At 42.8% G+C, this 24,720-nt stretch overlaps 1 protein-coding gene across 10 annotated transcripts in view; it reads left to right on the forward strand.

Annotated features, from left to right (window-relative positions):
* The window catches only part of AGAP1 (ArfGAP with GTPase domain, ankyrin repeat and PH domain 1), a 390,622-nt gene that overhangs the window by 84,377 nt on the left and 281,525 nt on the right, over positions 1-24,720 (forward strand). For 3 of the 10 annotated variants that reach the window (XM_049800144.1, XM_049800178.1, XM_049800170.1), the window contains exon 1: positions 2,211-3,487. The exons of 4 other annotated variants lie outside the window; for them this stretch is intronic. In XM_049800144.1, the coding sequence (XP_049656101.1) occupies positions 2,287-3,487 (1,201 nt within the window). In that variant the 5' untranslated portion in view covers positions 2,211-2,286. Of the gene's footprint in view, positions 1-2,210; positions 3,488-11,952; positions 12,038-24,720 lie in introns of those variants that run through there. 3 more of the 10 variants (XM_049800162.1, XM_049800152.1, XM_049800215.1) reach the window with 2 other exon arrangements.

The raw sequence follows: 24,720 nt of genomic DNA on the forward strand, positions 1-24,720 counted from the left end.
TCTTTTTTATTTATTTATTATTATTCCTATATTTCTCAATAGACCTATTTTTTGTAAACAGGTTCTTCCCCCCCCCCCCCCCCCAATAAATACTGGAAATGGCCTATGGGAAAAATCTGCTGTTGTTCTATTGTACTGAACAAGCATTTAGAAGGAAGTGGAAACTGTTTTCAGGCTGGACAAGTGTGAGCTCATGTTGGTTGTTCTGAAGACTTTTTCTCTATGGCTGGTCTTGATCAGGTGTCTGCTGAAGATACGTGTACAAATCTAGTCTGTGATGAATAATAAATGTTAATTATTCACTGTTAAAGACAGCCACATCTGACATATTTGGAGAAGTGAGTTAAATCAGCAATGCACTGTGTTCCAGTTGGTAATCAATCTGCAGCATGTGTTGGAGGATCCCAGTGTCATCAATAAACTCATGTAGCTGTAACACAGAGCACCCTTTCTTCTTGGGTGCATCTGGTGTGAGTATACAACCTGCCACCTGGAAATGCTCCCGAAGACATGTCCTGCCCAGCTCATGCCACCTGTGTCTCATGGTCTGGAACCGTAGTACTTGTCTGGGGAGCACCGAAAGAGAAGCTTTTGTCTTCTCTGCGCTCTTCTGTCTGATTTTTGAACCCATCCTGGGAGTGAATTGCACTGCCAGCTTTGGGATTCTCTTCTGTTTGAGTTATGTTTTCACTTTCCTTCATTTTTACATGTTTACTGGTTTTGGACCTTACTGTCATTGGTAAAAGGTGTTTGACTGTAGACTTGGAAGGGATGTACAAGGCAGTTAAAGGTAGATTTTGCAGCTTGACTTTTAGAAGCGTATTATGCATGGGACCTAGAAACCTTACTCCCAATATTAATTTCTGGTGTCTGTCATCATGGCTTACTAATGGCTTCTATTAATGCAGGCATCTGTTAGTTGTTGATTTCTTCAGTATCCCTGATCTGGACTGCTTGAGAATTGGCAAGCTGGGTGTGAAAGGAGTGCATATTGCGCTGTCTTCCAGCTGGTTCTGTTGGAACCAATGGTTGTGGTAGGTCAGTTTTTTGCATGACTAACTATATAGTAATGCAGCTTTTCAGTTGTGCAAAGTGTTAACAGACATTTATTAAGGACAATCACAGTTGTCGTAAATGAAAAATAAATCAGTTTTGGGTAATTTTGACTCTTTGTTGTTAAGAAGACGGTGTTGTCCTCGATCCCCCTGCATCCAAGACCTTGGGATGCGCAGCAGCCTGAGCTCAGGTGGGGCCGAGTTCATGGGCAGCGCACGCCTTGCCCTTGCGTGGGCCCGGATAAATACCGGGACGCACGAGGCTGTAGCTGCCTCGCCCCCCTTCCGAGGGTAGATTTGGAAGAGGGAACACAAGCGCTGCGTGGGAGTCCGCTCTTCGCCTCCACCCCCAGCTGAATCCGGTGACTTCCAACGCCTCCTGCCGCCTGTGCACCGTGTCTCAACCCTTTCCTCCCGCTCCTCGGCGAGCCGGCATTCCAGTCCGGCGCTTGGGAGAGCCCCGCCTGCCGCGGCCGAGCGCTGCCCGCCCGCCCTCCCCGCCGCTGCGCCGCGCCGCGCCGCGCTGCGCTGCCCGCCCAGGGGCGTGCGCCTCGGGGCCGGGCGCTCCTGCACCCGCTGCGGTTGGGAACGGCGGCGTTTTCGTTTCCAAACGCCCCCCCCCGCCCCCCAACCTCGTCCTCCGTTCCAGCCCAGCCGGGGCAGCGGGCTGACGCTGCCCGCCTCTCCTCCATCCTGAGGACGGACATTAATCGGATTTACCCTGCGGAGGGGGGGGAAAAAAAAAAAAGAAAAAAAAAAAGGACGCAAGATCCGCAAACGTGCAGCCTTGCTGTAAACAATGAAATTGAAGGCTGCTGCTGCTCTAATCCCTTGAATACCGGACCGTGCTTCTCCCCAGCAATGCATTTTGGGATCCGCAGGAGGATGCATGCGTTTGCTGCATGGATTTAACTCGTCCCTGGGTGTCTTTTCGGCAGGGGCCGGGAGGGCTGGATGGCGCTTCCATGGACGCCGTCCGCCGGCGGGGAGCGATGCCGGAGCGGAGCTGCCGCCGCTGAAGCGGGGACCGCCTAACCCCGCCGCAGCCCCAGCGTGTGAGACGGGAGGTTGTTTTTTTTTTTTTTTTTTTTTTTTTTTTTAATTATTTATTGTATTTTGTTACTGGGTCGCAGCGGTTTGTGGTTCTGCGTTGCGATTCGCGGTTCCGGCACCCCACGGCTCTTCAGCACCTCCGTCTCCGGCGGCGGGCACCCTGCGATGCCCGGGCTGGATGCTGCTGCCTGAAGGGAGGAGGAGAGCAGCGGGGACAGACATGTATCTTCTGGACAGCAGCGAGCCGCCGGCCGCCGCCGCCTCCTCGCCGGAGAGGATGCAGCGGGGGACCCCCCAGAGGAAAACCGTCTACCGCATCTCCGTGACCATGGTGAAGAAGGAGCTGCTGGGGCCGGAGAGCGGCCATCCCGGGCCGGAGCTGCCCCGCCACGGGCGGCGCGGGGGGAGCCGGGCGCCGGGCTCCTCCAGCCTCACCAGGGCCGGGCTGCTGCTGGTGGAGGAGGAGGAGGGCGAGGAGGAAGGCGAGGAGCGGGACAGAGTCCCCAGCCCCTGCGGCTTCCGCAACTTCAGGACCCTCAGCACCGGGCAGCTGGAGCTGGGCCGCCTGAAGGTGCCGCGGAGAGCGGGGCAGCCCTTCCCCACCGAGCTCGCCCTCGGGGGGCCGCGGGGCAGCCCTTCCCCGGAGGGGAGCGGCGGGGAGCCGGCGGCCACCTGTGGCGGGGCCGAAGGCGCAGCCTCCCCCCAGGAGGAGGAGGAGGAGGACGGGGGGTCGGGGGCCCGCGGCCCGCCCTCAGGCCGCTCGGGCGAGGCCCCGCCGGCGGCGGGGGAGCGGGGACAGAGCCCCTGGCGGCAGCCGGGCCTGCTGCGGCGGAGCTTCAGCTTCAGGCACTGGAGCGGCGGCGGCGGGGAGCTGCCGCGGATGCGGGCGCTGAGCCGGGTGCGGCGGCACAGCAGCTCCGGCTGCCTCCCCGGGCCGCCGCCGAGCGAGGGGCCCGGGCCGCGGGGCTCGCCGCCCGCCGCCGCCGCCGCCCTGGTCCCCGCCGTTCCCCCCGAGAAGCGCAACACGCTGGACGTGGGCGAGGTGCTGAGCCAGGCGGACCCGCTCTCGCAGCTGGAGCGCTGGGAGCGGAGCAAGAGCAAGAACCGGACGCTGGATAACAGCGACCTGCAGCGGCTCTCCGAGCGGCTGGGCCGGGAGGGCCCCGCCGCCGCCGCCGCCAACCACGAGCACCGGCTGCTCCGCTTCTTCAGCGGCATCTTCGCCCGCAAGGACGGCACCTCCGCCCTCTTCGGCAGCCCCCACGGGCGGTCGCCCCGCAGCAGCTTCTCCAGGTCCAGGGCTTATTTTAGCAGCCTCAGGAGAGCCACCGTGGACATGCAGTCTAGCTCCGAGAGCATCAATGGGTCCCCCCACAAAGGTGCCCTTCCTTGTCTCATCCGGGGGGGTGGTGTTTGCTGCAAAGCCCTGCATTGGTGCTTTAGGGATGGTGGGGTACAAGGGCCTTTAGGCGTGAGGGGAGGGAGGTGCTGCACCGGGATACGCGATGGTTGTGTGCAGTAGTGGATATGGCATGTTTTTAAGTGTGTGGTAGTGCTTTCTTCTCAGGTGTATTGCTTAGCAGCTCTGATGGGGGCAGGGGAGTCTGTGTGCCTCCTGAACCAAAATGCACTCTCTGGGTTGATTGGCACTGCATTCTAGGACAGCTGAGTGAGGCAAGTGCAGCTTGTTTAATTATGGAGTGGAAGCTGAACTCCAGTGCTGCTGTATATAGGTCACTGGGTGGCCCAGTGCTGCGCAGCACTGGGACTTTCCCCTTTTGGAAAGACTTTTGTAGTCCTAAGGATGGGTTATGGTGGTCAGAAATAGTCCTGCTCCCTCTGGATGTAATATATTGTAAATCCTAAACTTCTGCTGTTAAAAAAGAACTTAAACTGAGTTTGATATTTTTTAAAAACACAGCACAAACTCAGAAAGCATGCTATTTGAATTATTTTATGTAGCTATGTGCGAGTCTTTTAACAATCCAAAGTGTCGCTTATGCCAGATGGAAGTCAGATTGGGAATTCTGGGGTTTGTGAATCACCAGGATATGAGAAAAACTTGAAAATTAACCTTACTGGGGGATGGAAGTCAAGAGCTGACTAGCTGCTTTCTGCAAGGGTCTGAAAAGATCACAGTATCCTTGCCTGGGACATGTTAAACCAGAAATGCTGGTTATGGAGCGTTATTGTAAGATGGGATGCTTTCTTCCTACCCGTGCTTTTCAAATCTCTAATAGGTATCTATGATGAAACAGTTAGCTAGTAATTACAGTAGCTTTTGAGCAGTAAGTGCTTAACAAAGTGGCAAATAATCTCTTAAGTTGCTGCTTTTCTAGAACTACAGTTCTCAATTAAAAAGACTAAGCATTCTGTAAGGCACAGGCACAGCAGAGGATGTTGTAGAGTTGGGCAGGGGTGGTTTATTGCGGGGAAGTAATAGCCAGAGATGCTTGGTGGTGCTGGCAGCCCATTACAGACCCAGAAGTCCTGCTGCGAGTGGAGTATGCCTGGAGTTTGAGGCACAAGGAGCAAAGCCAAATATTTAGACCTAGTAACTGAGGATTGTAATATTTTATTGATGTAGAGGCATTCATGTGGGCTTCTAATAATCTTGACGGAAATTGTGGTCTGACCTTGGTTAAAGTTTGAGGTAACCACAACAGAGAGTTACTTCATACAACTATTCATGCCTGTCCTGTGCCAATATGCTTAAACTGTTACTCTGCTTTAACAGTGTAAAGTTATATACACGGAGCACAGTCCTTTCAGCCCAGGATAAGTTGAAGATTTCAGTTAATGAGTAACCATTGATATGCAGCTTTAAGATGTTCCAGAGAGGTTTTTCCTGTACGTGCTGGTATCAAATTTATCTGGTGAAAGTAAGCTTTGAGGCTTGTTTTCCAGAAAAAAATGCGTCCTGGGACCAGTGTTGTGGCTGCAGGTTGGTAGTGGTGTTGCAGGCTTGTGTTATGGGTTAGCAGGTCTGGTGTGCTCTGCCACTTTCTCCTTTTTTCCAGAGAAGTGCAGTTTAGGCTTTTGCTGTGAGAAAAAACTCTGTGCACAGTTTCAGCTGTTGCTTATTCATGTTGTTCAGAAAGCTAAGTTTAAACTAATTTGTCTTTAATTTCTCCTATTACTTTTTACGAATAAAAGTTTATGATTAGCTTGCCAAATATATTTTAGTATTTTGAGACTGGAACAAGCTGTTATTCAGCCAAGACTTGTCTTTTGCTTCTTTTAGTTAATGTGAAGTTGGTATGCTCTTGACAGTCCTCTGCCTAGATTTTGGAGTAATCGTGGAGACACAGGTGGAATCCTGATTTTAATGTGGGATTTTTTCCTGTGTAACAGGTTGCAAAAAGAAGGCTTATTACTTGAAACTTGTTTCCCTTGTGCCGTTGGTATTCTGCGTGTTTGGTTCTGTGCACGTGTTACTTGACTTTGTACTTTCTATACAATGCCTGCTTAAGGTCTATAAAATAGAAGTTTTGAACCGTGTACCTTCTTGGCATTTTCACCTTGAAATAATCACCTAGATATTGCAATACCTACTTGTACGATACTTCTTTAAAATCTGTTCCTAACTACCTTAGTCAGGTAACATACTTTTGAACAAGCTGAAGTTACAGAATTTTTAAAGCAAAAGAGTAAAGAATTTTTAAATCTACGTATTTTTGATGTTACTGAGTTTGACTTATGCTGTGAAGTCGGTAAAGGTTGACTTTGGAGGGAATTATCCTTCATATTGTCAGTAAACCATCTTTGGGCATCAAGCATTTTCCTTCCCTATTTGCAAACCCCATTTGCCATGGCATTGTTGGCTTCAAGTTCTATGCAAGCAACAATTCCCAAAACCTTTGCAATGGGGAGGCAGAGGATTCAAACACCATGTTCCCAGCTAAGATGAACTACAGTTCTAGGTCATTAAGTGCTGATCAAATTTCTTTCCAACAAGTTAACTTTTAAAAGAAGAAAAGCTGAAGGTACAGGTGGGGAAGATGAAGTGGCCTATCTGCTAGCTGGACTGGTGCCTGTCTTTCAGATGTTGTTCATGGTCTCCACTCTTGTGAGGATTGCAACATGTTAATCTAACATCTTCTAGGCTATGGAGGTCATGTTAGCAAGCCTTTTTCTTTGTGGCTAGCTTTGTGTTAAGAATATGTAAGTGGTTTTGTCCATTTTAAAATAATGGTTATACAGTAGGCTAATCCTGTACTGATGCTCCTGTTCTAATATTGGAGTGTTTTTCCGTCTAAATATCAAATGATTAGTTTTGCAGTTCACTTATCCCTGATTTTAATAGACTTTAACGTCATGGTATTCAACCTGTAAATTCATTTATTTGAAGCAAGAAAAGTTCTTGCATATCCACTACTGCTACCCCCAAATTAAAAAGAGAAACTTCCATAAACTTCAAGTCAGAGAAGCAAGGGGAGCTATTTTTGCCTTAAAACTATTTAGGAGAACTTGTCAAGGGCAATGTTGTTCCTCATCTAAACTTTTTTCCCCTTGAAGTCTTTGTGATTCTTTCATAATGAGAGGAATTCTCGCTGCTCTGGAGGAGGAGGGTGGCTCTGGCGGGCAGTGGGGTTTTGAAATAGCAGTTTCTTTTTCAGTGGTTCTAGCTTGTTGCTTTTGTTTTGAGATAACTTTGTTTGAATAACCCTTCTTCAGGATAAATTAAGCAGATTTGTGAATCAAAATTGTAGACTATGAAAAGGAGTATCATTATAATATGATAAACTGCTCTTTTGAGGTTTTTTCTCCCTGAGGTTTTAGAGGAGTTAGTTTTAAGCTCTTATCTCAAATTCTCTGCAGTTTATGGCAATGGGAAGTAGAGGAAAGCTGACGTGTGATCTCTGTTGGAGACCTCTAGTCTTTTCTTGTAAATCTTCGCTTGAGATTGTTAGTTCTGTGTCATCTCTTGCTTGCTACCCTGGTATGATTGCTACTCTTCTATGCTGCTGGCATTTCTAGCAGCAGCCCAGTAAACTTTCCGTGCATTCCTGTGGATCAGGGGGCAAAGCTCTGGAGCACATAAAATTTGGGCGATATGATGTAAATGTATTGGAACTGGTCCTGCGTAGTTCCACATTACATAGCTGCAGGTTTTTGGTGCCGTGCTGGTATAAGCATATTCTTTTTCAACACTGGAGGGTCCATTTCTTTAATGGGCTAAAAGTCTTCTAGGATTCTTCTAGCTGTTTCAGTTATTGTGAGTGAGTGTTGTCTAGAATTTGTTATGAAAAAATCCCCAAAACCTAGCTGATAAATAGATTGCAGTTGGGGTTAAGCATTGTCAAGCATTGTCTAAGAGGGGGTTTTATTATTATTTATTGGGTGGGTCTTGTGTCAAGCAAAACAAATGCCATCTGCACTGATGCAGCCAGATGATTAAGAACTGAACTGGTATTAAGGTCACTGGCTGAATTAGAGAATGAGATAGATTAATGTTTACACAATATCGAAGTGTATGCCAGATGCTAGCAGTCATGATCTTTGTTTTTCTGTTAAAATTGAAAAGAAATGTAGAATTTTAAAATTGCTCTATATTAACTCGACAGTTAAATGCCTAATGGCAGTAACGGGTAACTTCCTTGGGACAGATTGCTGAATACTTCTGTAAAAGCATTGTGCAGGCATTCATCTCCATTCCCATACAATTCAAGCTCTGTAAATGAAATTAGCAATACTTCTTGTTTTGCCAGAGATCTGCCTGTTGCTTGGTTTACCACTGTAGGTAAAGATGCTGTGTTGATGTAATGAAGCTCATGTAGATGACCAAAACACGATTTGCACAAGGAAAAGAAACATCTAAAACATGATATTCTTGTTCCTTTCCTCCTGATTACTTGCCCTGAATTTGAGGGTGCTCAGTGTGACAAGAAGGATAAGGTTACTCTAGAACTGTTTCCTAATCCTAGTAAGTCTAGAGTTAATGACGGAGCATTTGGTTTTTCAGAAGTGGAGTCTGTATGTGGGGCAGCATGTGAGCTTGTTTCTGAGACCAAAGGAAGGGTTTCAGTTCCTCATAGTTGCTGCATGTGGAGGAGAATTTCGAAGTTTGCTACTTCAGCCATTAGCAATTCTTTACTGGCTCTAATCATCATTTTGCCCTAGAAAACGGAACCACTTGTACCAGATGCTGAAGCGTTGCTCTCTTTAGTAGTTAAGCAGCCAGAACTTTCAATTGCTCCATTTGACAAAATAAAATTTCAGAGCAGTATGTTGCATGCTATGTAGTGTAGGCGTGCTAGTAGCATTGAATTCAGATCTTGAATTCTTAGATCACCACTGAGGAATCGCTTGAGTGTATTTTGACTGAACAGTTTGGCTCTTTTCTGCAGAGCAGGGCTAATTTTGATACTACTGGGCTGATGACCACCGGTAGTTTAATACTGATTGTCGAAGTGCAACTATCCAGTTACCAAATGATTTGTGTAAGATGATGGCTGAACTAGCATGTAACTGGTTTTCTTTGGCATGGTTATAACCTTGGATATTTGGAAAGCGGAGAGTGAGTGCAGATGTCTTTCAAATGCCTGCGTATTCATTCTCACTTTGAGCTGCATGGGGTTAAAAAAAAAGTCATTAATGCAGACTATTAATGTAATAGTGTTGCTTTTGATAATTGGTGTTAGGATTTCCCCTAGGCAACTGCAGTAAACACACAGTGAAAGGCGGTTTCTGCCAAAAAATACAGAATGGGTTTTTTCATGTGTGAGGAAAAAGAAATGTCAGTATATTGAACTTGAGAAGCTATCATCTATTTTGCTCATGAAAAGCATCCAACATAAAGCCATTATCTTGATGGAAGTTTAAAATAGGGCGTTTGATGATTTTGACGTTTCAGGCTGGTATATAATGACAGTGTTTGACAAATACTTCTGCTTTATTGACAAAATAGTACCAAATGTTTTCTTATAACAAAACAGGCGACAAATACCATCAAGATAATAAGCATACAGTGTGATGTAGCTTCCTACAGTTTTTTTTACTAATCACAGAAGACATTAATAAAAATTAATTGGTGGACCTTGTTATTTATTGAACTTTTCTTCAGGTATAAGAAGGCAAGCAAGATGGAGTGACTTGGCTTTCCATGCTGCAGCTGTTGGTCTTCAGTAACAGCTGTAATGGGTTCCGAACAGGCAGGGACTCAGGGCAATATGTTTGTCATGAGGGTTAGTTTCTGTATCGGTTAAGAGTCTTTAAAATTTTGATCAGTCTAATTTGAAGGAGTATTTGTTGCGTGGGTTCACTTAAGTTAACATTTAGCTTAATGGATAGTACTTGTTTTCTTAGTTTTGGCTTCCTTACTTTTTGAGATTGCACAGACAAAGATGTAAAGGTCACTTGTCTGAAGTTATAACACAGAGTAAATCTCTGAGTGTATTGAGACATTACAGAAAAGTCTTTATGAGGAACCCCCATAGGATCTGGCCGTAATGTCAGATACAATAATTGTGATTTATGAGGTAGGCACATCTGTATTACCTGGCTGTAAATATTCCACTGGGGTGGTATACAAAGTTATATCTAATTGATATGGGAAACATTATTTGTAAATTACCTGAGACCCATTATTTGTAACTTTATTTCCACTCGCTTATAGCTAGAACTATTAAATTAAATATAAAAATTCAGCAGTGTCAGTTCTAGTTGCATCAATCAACTTTTATTTTTAGATGAATCAATGATGTGTCTCGACTCCTGAGCTTGGTGAAGTTAATTTCAGCCTTGGAGGTACTTACTAAGAAATAATGTGGAAGTTTCTTGGAAAGATCCTAGTGTTAGCAAAGCATTCTTGTTCTTCACAGTGCCCATAATGCAGTGCAGTTCGAATGCCTGTGAGCTACGCTTCCAGTTTGTGAATGAAGCTCCATAGCAGGTCTTTCCTTCTTGGAAGCGTTAGGTGCTGATGTTTTGCAACTTAGATATGAAGGGGAGCTCAAATACTGTGCTGACTGCTGCCAACTCCTGGCACTTCCAAGTTATTTATAATACCTCTTTGTTTGCATGTATTTGTCAGTTGCCTTGTCTGGCTGGTTTCATACAGAATCTGGATTCCTAAAAATACTGTTTTGCTTGTATTGGACTTAATGTGTATATATATACACGTGTGGTTTTTGAGAAGAGAATTCTGTAACGTTGGTGCAAATTTTTTTACTTTATTCCCATGTAAACAGTCACTTAATGGCAGTGCTTATGTACTAAATGTAAGCAAAAAGTGTTTCAAAAAGTGGGTGCTAAACCACTTAGTGCAGTTATATTTGTGATTGTATTTGTAAGGTATCATGATACACTCACTCCTTAATTTTTCTGCTGCTTTCTGTGGGTGCATACGTTATTTGGGTCTTAAGAGTATGATGTTTCATCTTTGTCTTGATGTGAAATGGATAAGTTAGTGCTTTTATTCTCACTATTAAGGTCACTTCTTTTTTTAGATTGAACCCTGAAAAAGCGGTGGCCCTTGGCACCGCTAGTGTTGCTATTATGGAGGATTCTTGCAGAGACGATGGTCTGCCCGTAGCTCCCGAAATCCAAAGCCTTCTTTGGGATGAGCGTTAGAATGACATATCGCCTGAAACATCTCCTGCTCTTCCAAGGGCTGTTACTGTGTTTGTATCTGGGGTAGACTGCCTGGGAAACTGGGATGTTGACCTAACTGTTCCTTATGCAACATCCCAATTCAGAAGCTTTTCTGTTCAGTGATACAGAAATATTTATGTTGGCAAGGCAACAGCTTTTCTGTCTCGATCTCTGCGTCCTGCAGGGAAAAATCTTATTTTGTGCTCATGGAGGATACAAGGTTTAACTTTTCTGTAGTTTTAATTATTAAAGCTGTTAAAATTGAATGTCCATTGCTTGTCACAACTTTCAGGGGATTGTGCTTAGGACTTGGAGAGAAATTTGATTTATTTTTTTTCCTAACCTGACTTGAGTTGAAAATCACCTATTTTGCCATATCCTTGGCTGCATATTGTTGGTTTCCTTGCTCAGGCTGCTCTTCCTCACAGTCCAGTAGGGCAGATCGTTACTGGGTGTTACTGATACCCTTTTCACTGGGTATATCCTCTTGTCCCCTCCTCTTTGGCTGTCCTGGGTCTCCGTTAAAGTACTTTGTTATAATTCCTGTCTTAAAGTTTATTTCTTAGTTTACTTCTAGTTCCCTTTCAAGTCCTTTATAGAGAACCTGGTTGCCCCAAGTGTTGTCATGGTAGAAAACAAATACATACCAGTAACTTTTTCCAGCCAATCCATGATTTTACACACTGACTCCCATCTTCATTCCTTGAAGGTGGAGGTGCTGTTTTTCACTAAGTAGCTAAAAGAACCAAAGTCTTGTTACGTAGTGACAGTGCTCAGGTGGGAGACAAATCTATCTCTGTCCGTCTTCAATTTTCCTGTGAAGGGACAGCAGGTTATTCTGCCTGTTAATGAAGTTGGCTTCATACTTCTGTGATTCCAGATGCTGGACAATGAAAATCTCAGTATGAATGCTTTGCCTGTTGAAAAAGTTATTCTGCTGTAACCTTTTGATTAGAGTCAATCTGAAGCTAAACGGAGCAACTACATTTATTTTCAAACAGGTATGATTTTGCCTGTTGTCAGGGAACCCGCTAGATGTGTGTAATACACCTCATAGCACACGTGGTAAGCAGGTGTTGGTGATGCCACACAGAGTGAGTGTATGAGCATGCCTTGTTCCATAGGTAAACCTTCTTTGAACTATTTATATGGCTCTGTTAGTCCTTAATCTTTTTATTTCCCATCTTTAAAAAGCCATACAGATGGGCTGTCAGTTTTGTAACCACAGTGACTAGTGCGTGTTCTTAAAACTGAACCTCAGCTGTTGAATGTCTGCTGCTGCTTTGTAAATGGGGATTGCTCTTTGCTGTGGGAAGCTTTTGCTGAAGACAAAGGTAGGCCTTTTATTTAGGAGGAGTTCAGGAGGTATTTGAAATACAGGGTCAAAAGCACTTGAAAGCTTCTGTCTGCCTACTTTTGATCTCCAGGTTACAGTGTAGCTCGAAATGCATTCAGGTTGCTCAGCTCCACTGTGGCTGTTTGGAGAAATGCAACTGCTCTGCTGTAGTTGTGGGTGTGTCCGCCGCCCCCCCCTTACCCCCCATATGATAGTTAGCCAGGATAATGCCTCTCCACCTTCTGATGGTAGCTTTGTGCTGTAGGCAAAGTGCTGATGGTTTCTTGTTTTTTCCTCAAGTGAGAAACAAGCCTGGTGCTATGGTGTTATGTACTGACACCAATGCTTTAAGAAACTATGAATATGATTCACAGTTTGACACCCATTTGTCCTGTTTTTCTGCTGAGTTAACTCAGTCAGGTGTATATTCAAGTGAAAGTTTTTTCAAACTATTACTTCATGTGGTTACTTCACAGAAGTGACATCCATAATTTATTTTTTTTTTAATCATTATAAAGGGTGCTTTGTTCGATGTTCTCAGTATGCCTTTCATGTTGACTCCCAGTTTCCTAGTACAAAAGATGTCCTTGCTTGGTAAATTTATCAATGAAAAGTTTGTTTTAATAAGAGGAGGCTAATTTCTATCCTCAGGAGAATGTCTTTTTATTTTGTCCTGTTGGTGATGAAGTTCCTCAGATTTACAGCATTGCATTGGGCAGGCTTGCGGTACTCAAGAGTTGAGGCGAGTGGCACAGAGCTAGAGAAGTTTTCATTTCCGTGTGGAGTTGTGCATGGTAGGATTGTTTCCCAAGGTTCAAAGGAAGATGACAGTACTAAAGGACTTTTTCAGAAAAAAGACATTTTGAAAGCAGTGGTAAAAGTACATGGGAACAAATGGCACCTTTCAGCTCCTGTTTAGTGTTGTTGCATAGAGTGCTGTCTCTGTTCAGCTGTAACTGTGCCAGGTGACTGTCAAAGGTGGCTTCAGCTATTCACAGTCACCTTCTAGAAACCCAATCAATAACATATCTCATCATTTTGGGTACTGGTGAGAAAACAGAAGCTTGGGCATGTGAGAATTAGTTTTCTGTGCTGTTCATAAGGTCTGTGCTAATGGAGGAAAACCACGCAACACTGAAACTGTCTTTCAACAAGGATAGTGCTGGCTCTTCTCAGTGCTTGACCCTTGGGACTTTCTTGTTGATGGCAGGCATGGCTCTGGGGTAGTCAATCTTGCTGTTGGCCTGTAGTTCTCAAGGCATAGGCATTAGCTAAATGCCCCTGAATATGAGCGGTTTCACGTAAAATAACCTTTATTCTTGTGTTCACTTCTAATCTCTAAAAAATACCTAAGTGTAATTTATGTCTAAGAAATTCTTAGATATTTTTAAGTCAGCTGAAAAGTCAGTGCTTAGTGCAGATGATGGTATTTGAGATTATAATGTTGCTGTGAATGAAGAGTGAAGGTAATACAGATGAACTTCAGGTGCTGGGTTAGGTGGGGATGGGGCCCTCTGGGAGGGAATGTGAAGTTCTCTGAAGAAATTCTTGATTTTCAGTTTAGATATCTGCAGAGTTTCCTGGGTGACTCAAGGTAAAGTTGTTATGAAGTTGTTTGAGAATGATAGACTATAAAAAGAGTAGGTTGAGATCAGATAAGCAAGATCTATGTTTGGCATCTTGACTGTGGATAAAGATGTGTAAGTGGGCTTGACTATTACTGTATGTATGTACCCTAGGCATGGAAATATTGCGAGTTATGTTTAGCTGCATTGAAAACTTCGTTGTGGGAATCCATCCCTTTTCTTGCCCCTTCTTATCTTCTGGTCTTGTGAACATAATGGGTGGGGAGTGAAAAGCAAAATCATGTAGTTGCTTTGCTTTATGTTCAGACTTAAGTGTTCCTGAGGTTATTACCATCTTTTAGTATTACTGCCTGCTTTACCTCTCCAGTCAGGCACTGTGTGTTTGTGGAAGCTCTGCAGCAGCAGAGAATTGTGTGTGCCTTCTGATTTCTGTGTGCGAGTGAATTACCTGCTAGTGCAGTTGACCTCCAGCCCTTCGAACTAACTATTTTTAACCTGAAGCAGGGAGGAGACTTCGTGATAAGTAGAGGCTGATCACAGGGCACTGCAGTCATCATAAGATATGTTGTTACTCTAACTGCCATCTTCCTGCAGTGAACAGAACTGATATAATGGAAAAACTTCTTCTGAAAAGCATTTTGAGAGAATCCCAAATTCAAAATCTCAAGAAAGAAAAAAAACAATAAAAATAATACTGTTGTGGAATCCAAATGTTCTCCAGTTCATTTGTGCCTGTAAGATAAAAGTACATTGGTCACTGTTGTACAGCAGTGCTGTAAGGCTGTAGAGTTTCTAGTTTGACAAACAGTGTTGTTCAATGTAACTGGTTTAGATGTCAGAGTTCCTGGACAGACATGCTGTTTTCTGTCACGAGGTGATTGTGCTGTGTTGCCTTGTCCTCAGTCTGTGTTTCTGCTGTGATTGCTAAGTTGCACTTCAGTGTTTAAGCCTCATGTGGCACTGAATTTCTTCTCCCTCCTAAATTATTTGCAAATATGAAGTGAAGGAACGGATGCCGAAGCTGGGCATGTGAGGTGTACAGCTGGCACCGCATGTTACAGGTCCTGCAGGCTGGCTCTGCTGAGAAGGTGCCGGGAATTCCCACTTCCAATGCCAGCCCTGCACTCAGAGGTCAGTAGTGGTGAGGCCGGGTGGCAAGGGACAGCCAGAGCCCTGCTGTGGCTTTCTAGCGAAAGCAGTTTCTGAAAAGGACTTTGAGGAGCCTAGGCTATAACAGAGCCTGAATTAAAATAAAGAGATCTTTTTATTAGTTCTCTCAATCTGTGTAAGAACAGCTTATAACCGAAAAAGCCCTACTCGTTCTTGCAGCTCACCAGCAGAAACAAATCATCTTCTCTTTAAGGACAGTGAGGATTAAAGTACAGGTCTGGTTTTGTCATTCAGCTGTAGGCATGTCTTTCAGTAGTGGTCATCTTTCAAATAGATACTTCTTGATGTGCGTAGATGCTTGAGTAGATGCTTCTTGCACTTGAAGAATTCCTGATCCGGGTCCTCCTGGGTAGATAAGCAAGATGCCAGTATCGCTCATGATTTTTTCCAGAATCTTCCATGTAAGTCTCAGCCACAGTAGCACCAGGGTCTTTTATTATCTGCACTAGATGCTTTGTTTAAGCAAGAGAAACTTTGTTGGATGGATTTTACTACAGCTGTCTATGGGCAGTTTTCATCTGATGCATTTGAAACCTGTCCTGATTTGGGTGCATGTGAAATACCAATGCTTGATTTGGAGGGACCTTTTTGTCCCTTATGAACCAAGTCTGAAGGTCTGCAGGCAATGAGGAACTGTTGATGATGTTTACCTTTTCTTCTGCTTGTGTGCTGCAGAAACTAATTCCCCGCCCAGTTCCTTAACTTGGCTGATGATTCATCCCTGTCAGTGGCAGGAAGAAGGCGATACCGCTGCTGAGCCAGGTGATGTGACTGTCTGTCTTCCAACATCTGTCTGCTTCACACAACCGCTGGGACATCTGCAGAACAAATATGATTGTTAGTCACTGTCCTGAGGGCTCCAGGTGGTACACAGGAGCATCTGGGAAGTAGGACTTTACTGGAATTAGTTTGGTAGGGGAAACAGAAACCTGCATTTAGAATAAGAGACTCCAGAATGAAGTGGGATTTAGTTGCTGTGTTAATTACAGTTTCGCTCTAGGTAACTGTTAAGTGATACTATGTTAACTCCCTCCTGTGATTATATGCTTTTTCCCATCAAAATGGAGGTTCTATTGTGCTTGTAGATTATGGACTTCCAAACTTAACTATGAAATCCCTGTGGGTCCTTAATGTGCGTGTGGGTACATTGTGGGCTTTCACCTAGGAATCCTTTTATTCAGGTGACTTACAAAAAAAATAAGCACGCTGAAGGAAATTGTTCTTAGAATCACTCCTGGAAGTTACTTTGGCAGAAGCATAGGCAATGTGCATCAAGGTTTTCTGCAGTACCCCCTATCCCTTTTTTAGTTTAAGAAGAGGTGTTGGGACAAAGCTCCTCTTCTTTATACTTTCAGAGCATGTTCCTGTCACAGCTTGCCTTAACCTCTACCCTTGCAAAGTATGTAAGGAATTGACTGATAACAAATCCCTTTCCATCCCCAAATAAAGAAGAAATCTAGTGTGATGCGAACATGCACGCTAGTTTGTATTTTTAGGGCCCCCAGATTCAGACATCGACTGCAGTCAATGTAATGTTGCCCTTACATAGCGTGGCTAAAGTATGAAGGAGACACTATACCTATTTTGTGTGAAAGTACTGCTGATGAAAACGTTTGATGTTGGGGGCTTGACAGTGTTTGGTAGTGGTTGATGGAGCTGGTTACTACATACTACTGACCTACAAAAATGTGTGTAACCCTGTTTCCACGAGCACAAGATTGTAAGACAATCTTCCTTTAGTTTTAGTTTTCTTCAGAGTCAGTATCTTGTCCCAAAATACTCTGCTGCTTGCGCAATTGCACTGCATATGTTTTGCTGGTGGCTTCTGAAGTGTGTGTGTGTGTGTGTGAGAGACTCTCTCTTATACTCCCTGTTGGCTTTTCCAGCCCTATCTGCTCTCATGTCTGCATACTGTCTCCTTCGCCAGCCCACTCAGACTGCTGCCACTGATGGAGTTGGGGGGAAAAAAAAGGGGAATTTAACCGTTCCTTCACTCCATCTGCAGGAGTTTCGCTGTGTTACCCAGCAAAATTTGAGTGAGTTTTGCAAAATCATTCAGAACATACAATTCCCAGTACCGCTGGTTTTGTGTAGTACATGCACTCTGTTACAGCAGGGTTACATGGTTCAAACTCAAAAGTAAAAAGTTAATTTCTTTTTGGACCTGATCTGAGTTCCTTTCCTGCAGAATAATCCTAGGAATGTGTCACTGCAGTCATCACAAACACTGCTGGCCTTTTCTGTTTACATGTGCTGTCCCTTGTCCTCCACCATTTACCAGTGTGACAAACAGCTCCGGCAACCTCATCAGTCCTCGGGGGAGGGTGCTGGAAGTGTTTCTTGCAGAGTTGTGCAGTAAAAACTGAACAGAAATCACAGCAAAACCATAAAATACATTTTTTCCTGTTCAGGTTAATAAAAATGGAATTCTGTGTATTCTTTCAGTCATTCACAGGATTACCTCTAGTAAATACTTGCCTAACAAGCTATGAGTGTTGGATGAGAGCTGGGAGAGCTTCACAGAACTTCCACAAAGGGGTACGCCTGTGCTCAGACAACTAGAATTTAGCTTATCTGTCAGGTCTTGTATCCTTTTCTGCCAGTCTCAGAGGGTTGGTGGTTTTTTGTTGTTGTTTTGTTTTTTTTTTTAATTCCCTTTTTCCATGGCTTAGCATTTTTGGGGGATGTTATGTATAACTTATTTAAATATAATATATTTTATACACTGATTTTTCTAGAATATATAAATACATATATTAAACTTAAAAGTCTGGTTGCAGTGTCTTTATTTCAGGCACACTCCTGTGCGTATTTAATAATCTTATGGTTGTGTCTAGGCTATTGAGCTCTGTGATACGATTTTGGAGTTGGTGCACTCTATTTCTCTCCATTCCTGTGCGCTGTCTTTCTGGGCTTGGGAGGCAGGGTAGTTCTGAGTTACAAAAGCACTTGTGTTAAACTCCAGATCATGAAATCACTTAATATCAGTTCTGCCACCTCTATTTCTTCTTCATGCTTGCTTAGTAGAATATGCACCCAGCAGGCCAAACCTAGGAAAATATGATTGCGGAACAAATAAAATTAGCTGAAGATTCACGGGTGTTGAAATAAGCAGTCTTTTAGTGCACTCATTTTTTTTTTTCATTTTGATGTCTTGTTTTTTCCAGCAGATGACTTAAGCTCAAAACCTTGAGCCTCAAAGTGGTTGTGAGGCTCCTTTTGTTTTGTTGGGGGGTTTAGGGTTTTTTTTCAGTTGTTCTGTCAGAGATGTTGGCAAGACTTTTGAGGAATGTCTCTGGGACACTATAACTAGTACATGAAATGGAGACAATTCATGTAAAAGCAGCTTGAATTACAGCATAGCTTTTGAAGTCTTTGAGTTTCTGGTCACCTGAATCTTCAGGAATGAGTGTGTTGTTTCATTTCTATAGCAGATTTTGAGCTAGAAACTAAGGCTGTTTAATTTCCTATAAAGTGAGAGATTATTTAAGTGTAGGCTCTTCTTTGAGAATTGCAGTGGTCGTTGCATTGTAATTCTGCTGAACTGTGGTTTCTGAACCTACAGGAGGTTGGCAGCTCTGTTGGGGTCTTCTCATTGACATCTCGGGCCTCTGACTAGAGTTGTGTTCAGCATGTTCTAATCCTGTTATTAGGACAGCATATGTGAAAAATGAAACACAAAACTCAAGTTTTCAGTAGACTCTTGTGCTGTTTGTAGCTTTTGTCCCAGGGCATGTTATAAATCACTTCTGGAAATAATTTGGAAATTACTGAAAAGAACTTCAACAGCCTTCGAATTGCTGCAAGGAGAAAACATCTTGTGCTGAAGGAGCCTTGAAAGAATGGCATCGTATTTCTCCTTTATTGTTGATTTTATGTTTCAGGGGAGGTGGAAGATTTTTGTGGTTTGGAGTAGCTCAGCTCAGGTTTAGGTATTGCTCTTTTGATAAAGAGTCACCTTTAACGTAGCTTGAGGGGCTCAGTCTCCCTGTGATTTTTGGCACGGGTATTCAGACTTTTTTACTGCAGTGTTATGGCATGTTTAATGTGTATGTTTGTCCATAATGCGGTAGATGTCCTGTTCATATTTTGGAATAAGTGACCAACTTTCTGAGGATCTAATTGGCAAATGCTTTCATGGTGATTTCAAGATACTTAATGCTTACTGTATGCTTGTATTGTGTAACAGGCTAAGATACTAGCTTTCAAATGCAATGTCTGCATCAAAGTATTGGAAACCTATATTGCTTATTCTTTTGCTTTTGCAGAAAATCTCATAATTCCTAATCTGATTAGTCTTTGATGTTTTATTCCCCAAGTTTGAATTGGATGATATTAGCTTTCCATTTTTAAAAATGTGATTTGCAACAGTTCATTTTGAAATTCAGCATAATTTTTTTTTTTTTTGTAAAAATGATTGATAAGGATTGTAGTGACTTTTTTCTATTTAATATGAAAGATAAAATGCATGACTCTGCAGGCAGACTGTTTAGCTATCTGAATTCACCTTCTGACTTTCATAAGCTTGCTTTTTCTCTATATGAAAATGCCCTCTCCTTTAGTTGTATTAACTGCTCTTGAGCTGCAGCTGTCCAGGTCCTCTGTCATTTTGGAGGTAAATTTTTCTTGTAGCAGGTGGATGAGCAGCAGAACTGGTGTTTTTACATAGTTTGTTGGTTTTTCTCATTGTATTTTTTGATAATTTCCACTCATATTTCTCTTAGCTTCATCAGTAGTGAGACTTCTACAGTATTTTAGACTTTGAGGAGACAGCTAAATGAATTTTGGAGGTGTTGTCTGTTTGATGTGACAAGTACACTAGGAGTGGTGGTACTTTTCCTTCCCCCTTTGGCAATAGCTTTTAGATCAAATGCAAGCTGGTGTGTGGGGGTGTGTGTGTGTCTCTAACAAAAAAAAATAAATAAATTGAACTTCAGCTTGCCTTCCTCAGTGCAGCAGGTTTTGGGCTAATGGGCAGCAGGTGATGATGAAGCCTGAAAGATAATAGGAAAGTAGAGCAACTTTGTATTTACAAATTTATCAACTACTAACATGCTCAGGTAAGTCTTCTAGTAAACTGTTGTTGCAGGAAAGTAAGATGTGTTGCTGGTGTGAATTAGCACAGCAGACGATGAATACTTGAAAAGGATGGAGGGACAGGCTTTGTGAAACAGATTATCTACATAGGTGGTAAAGCTTGGGATTACTTGAATGGTAGATCAAAACCTTGCGAACAGGCAAGTAATAGATAATTTAAGGTGCAATGGTACAGTACTTACAGAGCGATCAGATGTTTTCAGTTCTCGAGGTATTAGACATTATCTTGAGTAGATGTTGAATTCAGAGGCACAGTTTTCAGCCTAAAATCTATAGTATGTTTCCTATTCATTGCATTTATGTCAAATTTTTCCTTCATAGAGACTTGTCTGGACAGAGACTTCTTCATTCAGTAATTCTTTGACACCCCTCTGTGACTGCCTGTGCATTTTTTAATGGGGAAAAAGTTGTAACTATTTGAATTATTTAAAAGTGGATTGTGTGAATCAATTCAGTAGTCACAGGTGCTACTGATAGGCATGAATATGTGTATGTTGGGATGATTATAAAATCATGTTGCAAGACATCCCCGCAAGACCATCTTCTCATTTGTCAGCTGGACAGGGTTGAGTCTGCTGTTTTAGTTTGCTCAGGCAGTGCATGAGCTTTCCAAAAAAACTCTCATGTGAAAGGCAGCCTGTGTAGCATGGTTTTTTTCAGGTGATGCTGATTTCTACTGCAATGCTGGCTGTCAATTGTTAATCTAACTCTTTGATAGAAAATGTTGTTCTTTCCTGTTGGGTATTATGATGCCCAAAACCGTTAATAGGTAATATAGCTTATGAGTTTGGGGTGGGGTTTTTTTGGTTTTGGTTTTTTTTTTCAGTGTAGCCTCAGGATAATTTCCAATGATGATGATCACTGTAGACTGTTAGAGATGTCAAACATGTCTGATTGTATATCTACACCTTGCTTAGCTATTTAGAAACTGGGATGCAAACAATTGCTGATATGTATACATCATGTATGGGATAGAACAGGGCACGTTGAACATGTATGTCGGCTTTAATGATGAGCAGGGTTAATTAAAATTACCTTATGAGAAGCATCTGGCCAGCACAGAGGCAGCATTTATGGAGCCTGGAGGCATCTGCTGCAGGCTGTCTCTGAGGCAGCAGTGATGTGAAGGATTTTTGGAGGAGGGCAATTTGACCTGAGTGGAAGGTGATGTTTCAAGTTTGTAAATGTCCAGTTCTTTTATAAAAATACTCAGCATTTAATTTTGTAATGCAGCCTAGCAAGCTGATCCTGCATAAAATTGCTATGTGCCTTCTCACCTTTTTCTTAGCATTATATTGATTCTGCAGCTTCTACCCAGAGGAAAGGGTAGCATGATTTGATATTCTTATTCCATTAGGTTTCCTGATAACCTGCAGCCCCAGTGAACTGGGCAGTCCCAAACGATATGTAAATATTATGCACTTGCACTGGAGGCTGGCACCGAGGCAGATAAGGTGAGCAAATTGTCATGAGATATTCATCTTACTGTCTGAATAAGAGGAAAATGAGGTGGACAATACTGATTATCTGAAAACCATATTCTTTTGCCATTTTTCTGCGCATTTTAGTACCTGGAACAACTGTGTTTTAACATAAATAAGTACAAGCTCCTAGAACTGTTCTGATTTTATTTTTTAGTGGATATTCTGTTATATACCCAGATATATCTTGTCAAATTGTTTGTTAACTGTGATCTCCCTTTCTGTGTGAGTTGGCAGTAATTTTCATAACATGGTGGAACACCACCTTTTTAAAGGCTGATTAATACTTCTGTGAGTCAGCAGAGGCATGAGTAATGGATGGTTCTCAGCCCATAAGGAAATACTTTTGCAAGTGATAAAGGTGAAGTGTTAATTGGAGCCAGCTGACACATATTGCATTACCTCTGCCTTATAGTAAATGGTCTGGAGACTTGTCTTTCAGATGTTGTGAATCACCCAAAGCACCCATTATAAAATGAATTGGGTTTCCTTGGCTGGCTCTTGTTGGTATTTAAGATATAAAATGTTATATTTATTCATAAACATGGAAGAACATTACAATTGTGTGGAATGGAGAGATTTTGCTGCTGGGATTATCTCATTTTTAGAATTACAACTGGAGACAAAGGCCTGTCCCTTTATTCTCCTGCATTAATGGATAAGTATATCTGCTTAATCTGAAGACTTCTGTGTTAAACAGCTTTGGATTTCCCTCAACAGAATATACCAAGGAGGAGGCACGTTGCTTTTCCAGCTCTGTTCTCTGTGAGGTACAACTTGATGCTATTATACTAATCTTGGGGTTAGGTGACTTGAGCTCTTGGGGAGAAAGAAATCTGGAATGTGGTTGGAGCAATGTGACAAGCATCATTTGGGACTAAGTTTCAAGTGGAAACTTGTTGCCTTATTAGAAAAGCCGGTCTCTTAAGATGGCAGTGGTAGTACATGACGCTGGTTGCTGTTCAAAGGCACTGGCTAAGGTAGTTGTTAAAACATATGCTCGAGTGTAATTTGTGCACTAGATTCCAAATTTGGCTGGGTTTTTTTTGCCGTGGTTATTGAAATACTGGAAGCTTTAAAAGCATGCTGAATGCAGACTGAAAAAACCCTGTATCACAGATCAGTTTGGAGTTGTGTATTTAGCCCGGTGGCAGGAAAGTGCTTTATAAAGCAGCCTGGCCTGGCTTTCTCCATGTCCAGTTGCTTGTTGGTGGCAATGCCTTTGAGCCTTTCATAGTCTGTCGGTCACAGTTAATACTGTGGCAGTTAACTCCCACCGGGGAGGTGAAATTTTCATACGCCATACCTTTGGGAACAGAATTTCCTAGAGCAAAGTGAAGACAGTTAACTTGGAAATACTTGGTTTTCCTTTTGTTTCAAAAGTTTTCTCCCCATGCCTTTCACTGTTGAGTTCAAGCTTTTGTTATCTTATAAATAGTATTGTTAATTGACAAAGTAACCTGCAGGATGGTAAACCCCCCCTCACTTCTATGAATTAGGTGGAAAGGTCAGCAATGGCAATTAAAAATGTGTGGTTTTGATACCATGTCAGATTTCTTAAAAATAAGCAATATGAGTTGAATTCTGCTAGAATATTTCAGGTATAAATGGTAAGAAAACCTATTGCTCTTACAATACGCTGTGGTAAGTGCTATGTTCTGCACAGGCCATTGTGGGAGAAAGCTGGAGTTTGCATAACTTGTATTTCAGATGCATTTTGCTACTGCTGTGCGGCAGACACTGCAGTGCACGCTTATTGTCAGAGTATTCAATCTCCAGCTTAAAAATTATTAGGCAGGAAACTTTTTTAGTTTATCAGTAATATCCAGTTATGCTTGTTAAATTTCTTGTCACATAGGGTGTCCGTGCCTGACCCAGCATGGCAAGGCAATGTGGTTGAAAACAACTGCAAACATTTACTGGCTGCTGTATAGGGAGTGAAAACCTTGATGCTGGAGAAGAAATTCTGGTGGTGTTGAGATTTAGTTTATGTGAATGTCCTGTGGCATTTCAAATAGTTATGTGAAAAACCCACTTCCTCGATAGAGCTTTATTGACGCTACATGGGTAGTCGGGCTCTGGCTTGCTCGTGCAGTCTTAGTAAAAAAGTTGGAAGGACTGAGTGCTAAAAATACGTTCTTAACCCCACAGCAGTGGTTTATGTCAGCCTTCCTGAAGGAACGAATCCCTTTAATTAGTAAGACAGTGAAGTTTATTTTGGGGTTTGCTTTGTTTTCAATTTGGGATGTGAACTCTTATGCACTGTAGCATAAAAAAAAAAATAAAAAATCCTGTAGTTATGATGGGGCCTGCTACAGCTGTTGGCAGCAGCTGCAGCATGTGCACTGTGCTCATCCTGGTGCCTGTCTTTGCCTGGGAAAAAATAAATCTGTTTAAATGGGGAGGAGGAGCCAAAAATTGTTTTGATCTGCACCAGTAGCTGACTTGATGTGCTAACCACGTGTTGTCATCCTAAAGGCAGTTCGAGTTCCCCTTTCTTCATGCATGTGCAGCTTTTGGTAGCACCATGGAAGGTTGAGGAGAAATTGTCACTTGTTTTAGCTGCAAAAAATCAGCAGACATCAATCAGGTAAATATGCCAAACTCGGTCTCATCACTGCTGTCCCCGAGAACTGTATTGTCAAAATATTTGAGATCTGGATGGCGGGTGTGTGTTGTCCTTTAGTTTGTCCTCTCCTGTTACTGTGCTCCAGTCTAACAGAGGGTGATGTGGAGAGGCCAGAGGATTTTCATAGCACAGTTGTGTTTTGCAGAATCAGAGGGGAAGCCCCAAAATGGGAAAAATGGAGAAATTGCCATTTTTGCACGCTGAAGGTGAAGTTTGTGCTGTGTCTGGTTGGAGTGGCAGTGTGTGAGGTAGCACTGCAGCCATCACAAGACTCCAACAGAACAGCTTTACGCAGGAGGTAGAGCTGGTCCCTCTGATGATTTCCGAGATGCTGGAAGGGTGCATTTAGTGTAGTGAGTTCTGCTGCTGCTTTTTGGGTGGTTTTGTTAAGATTACATAGACTGTAGCTGTTTGCTTTCTGGTTTTCCATTGTACTGCTTCCAAATGGCTGCGTTTTATTACGGGTTTAAGGCTGCACTTGATTGTGTTAATTATTTTTTTAAGAGCGTCTGCTAGTGTTGTTGCTAGAGTAGAGGCTGACACCCTTCTTGTTAGCTTTGAAGTATGCGTTAGATCTTTATGTGTTTTTGACTTTCAGTTTTTTCCAAACATAAAAAAATCACTCATAATGAATTTCAGTTGCTGATGTGGTTCAGTTTACCTTAGGAAGTGGTACAAAGGTGAAAAAGAATAAAAGCCATGATGGGATAACTGGCCT

This window comes from Accipiter gentilis, chromosome 1, assembly GCF_929443795.1.
Source record: "Accipiter gentilis chromosome 1, bAccGen1.1, whole genome shotgun sequence".
Lineage (NCBI taxonomy): Eukaryota > Metazoa > Chordata > Aves > Accipitriformes > Accipitridae > Astur > Astur gentilis.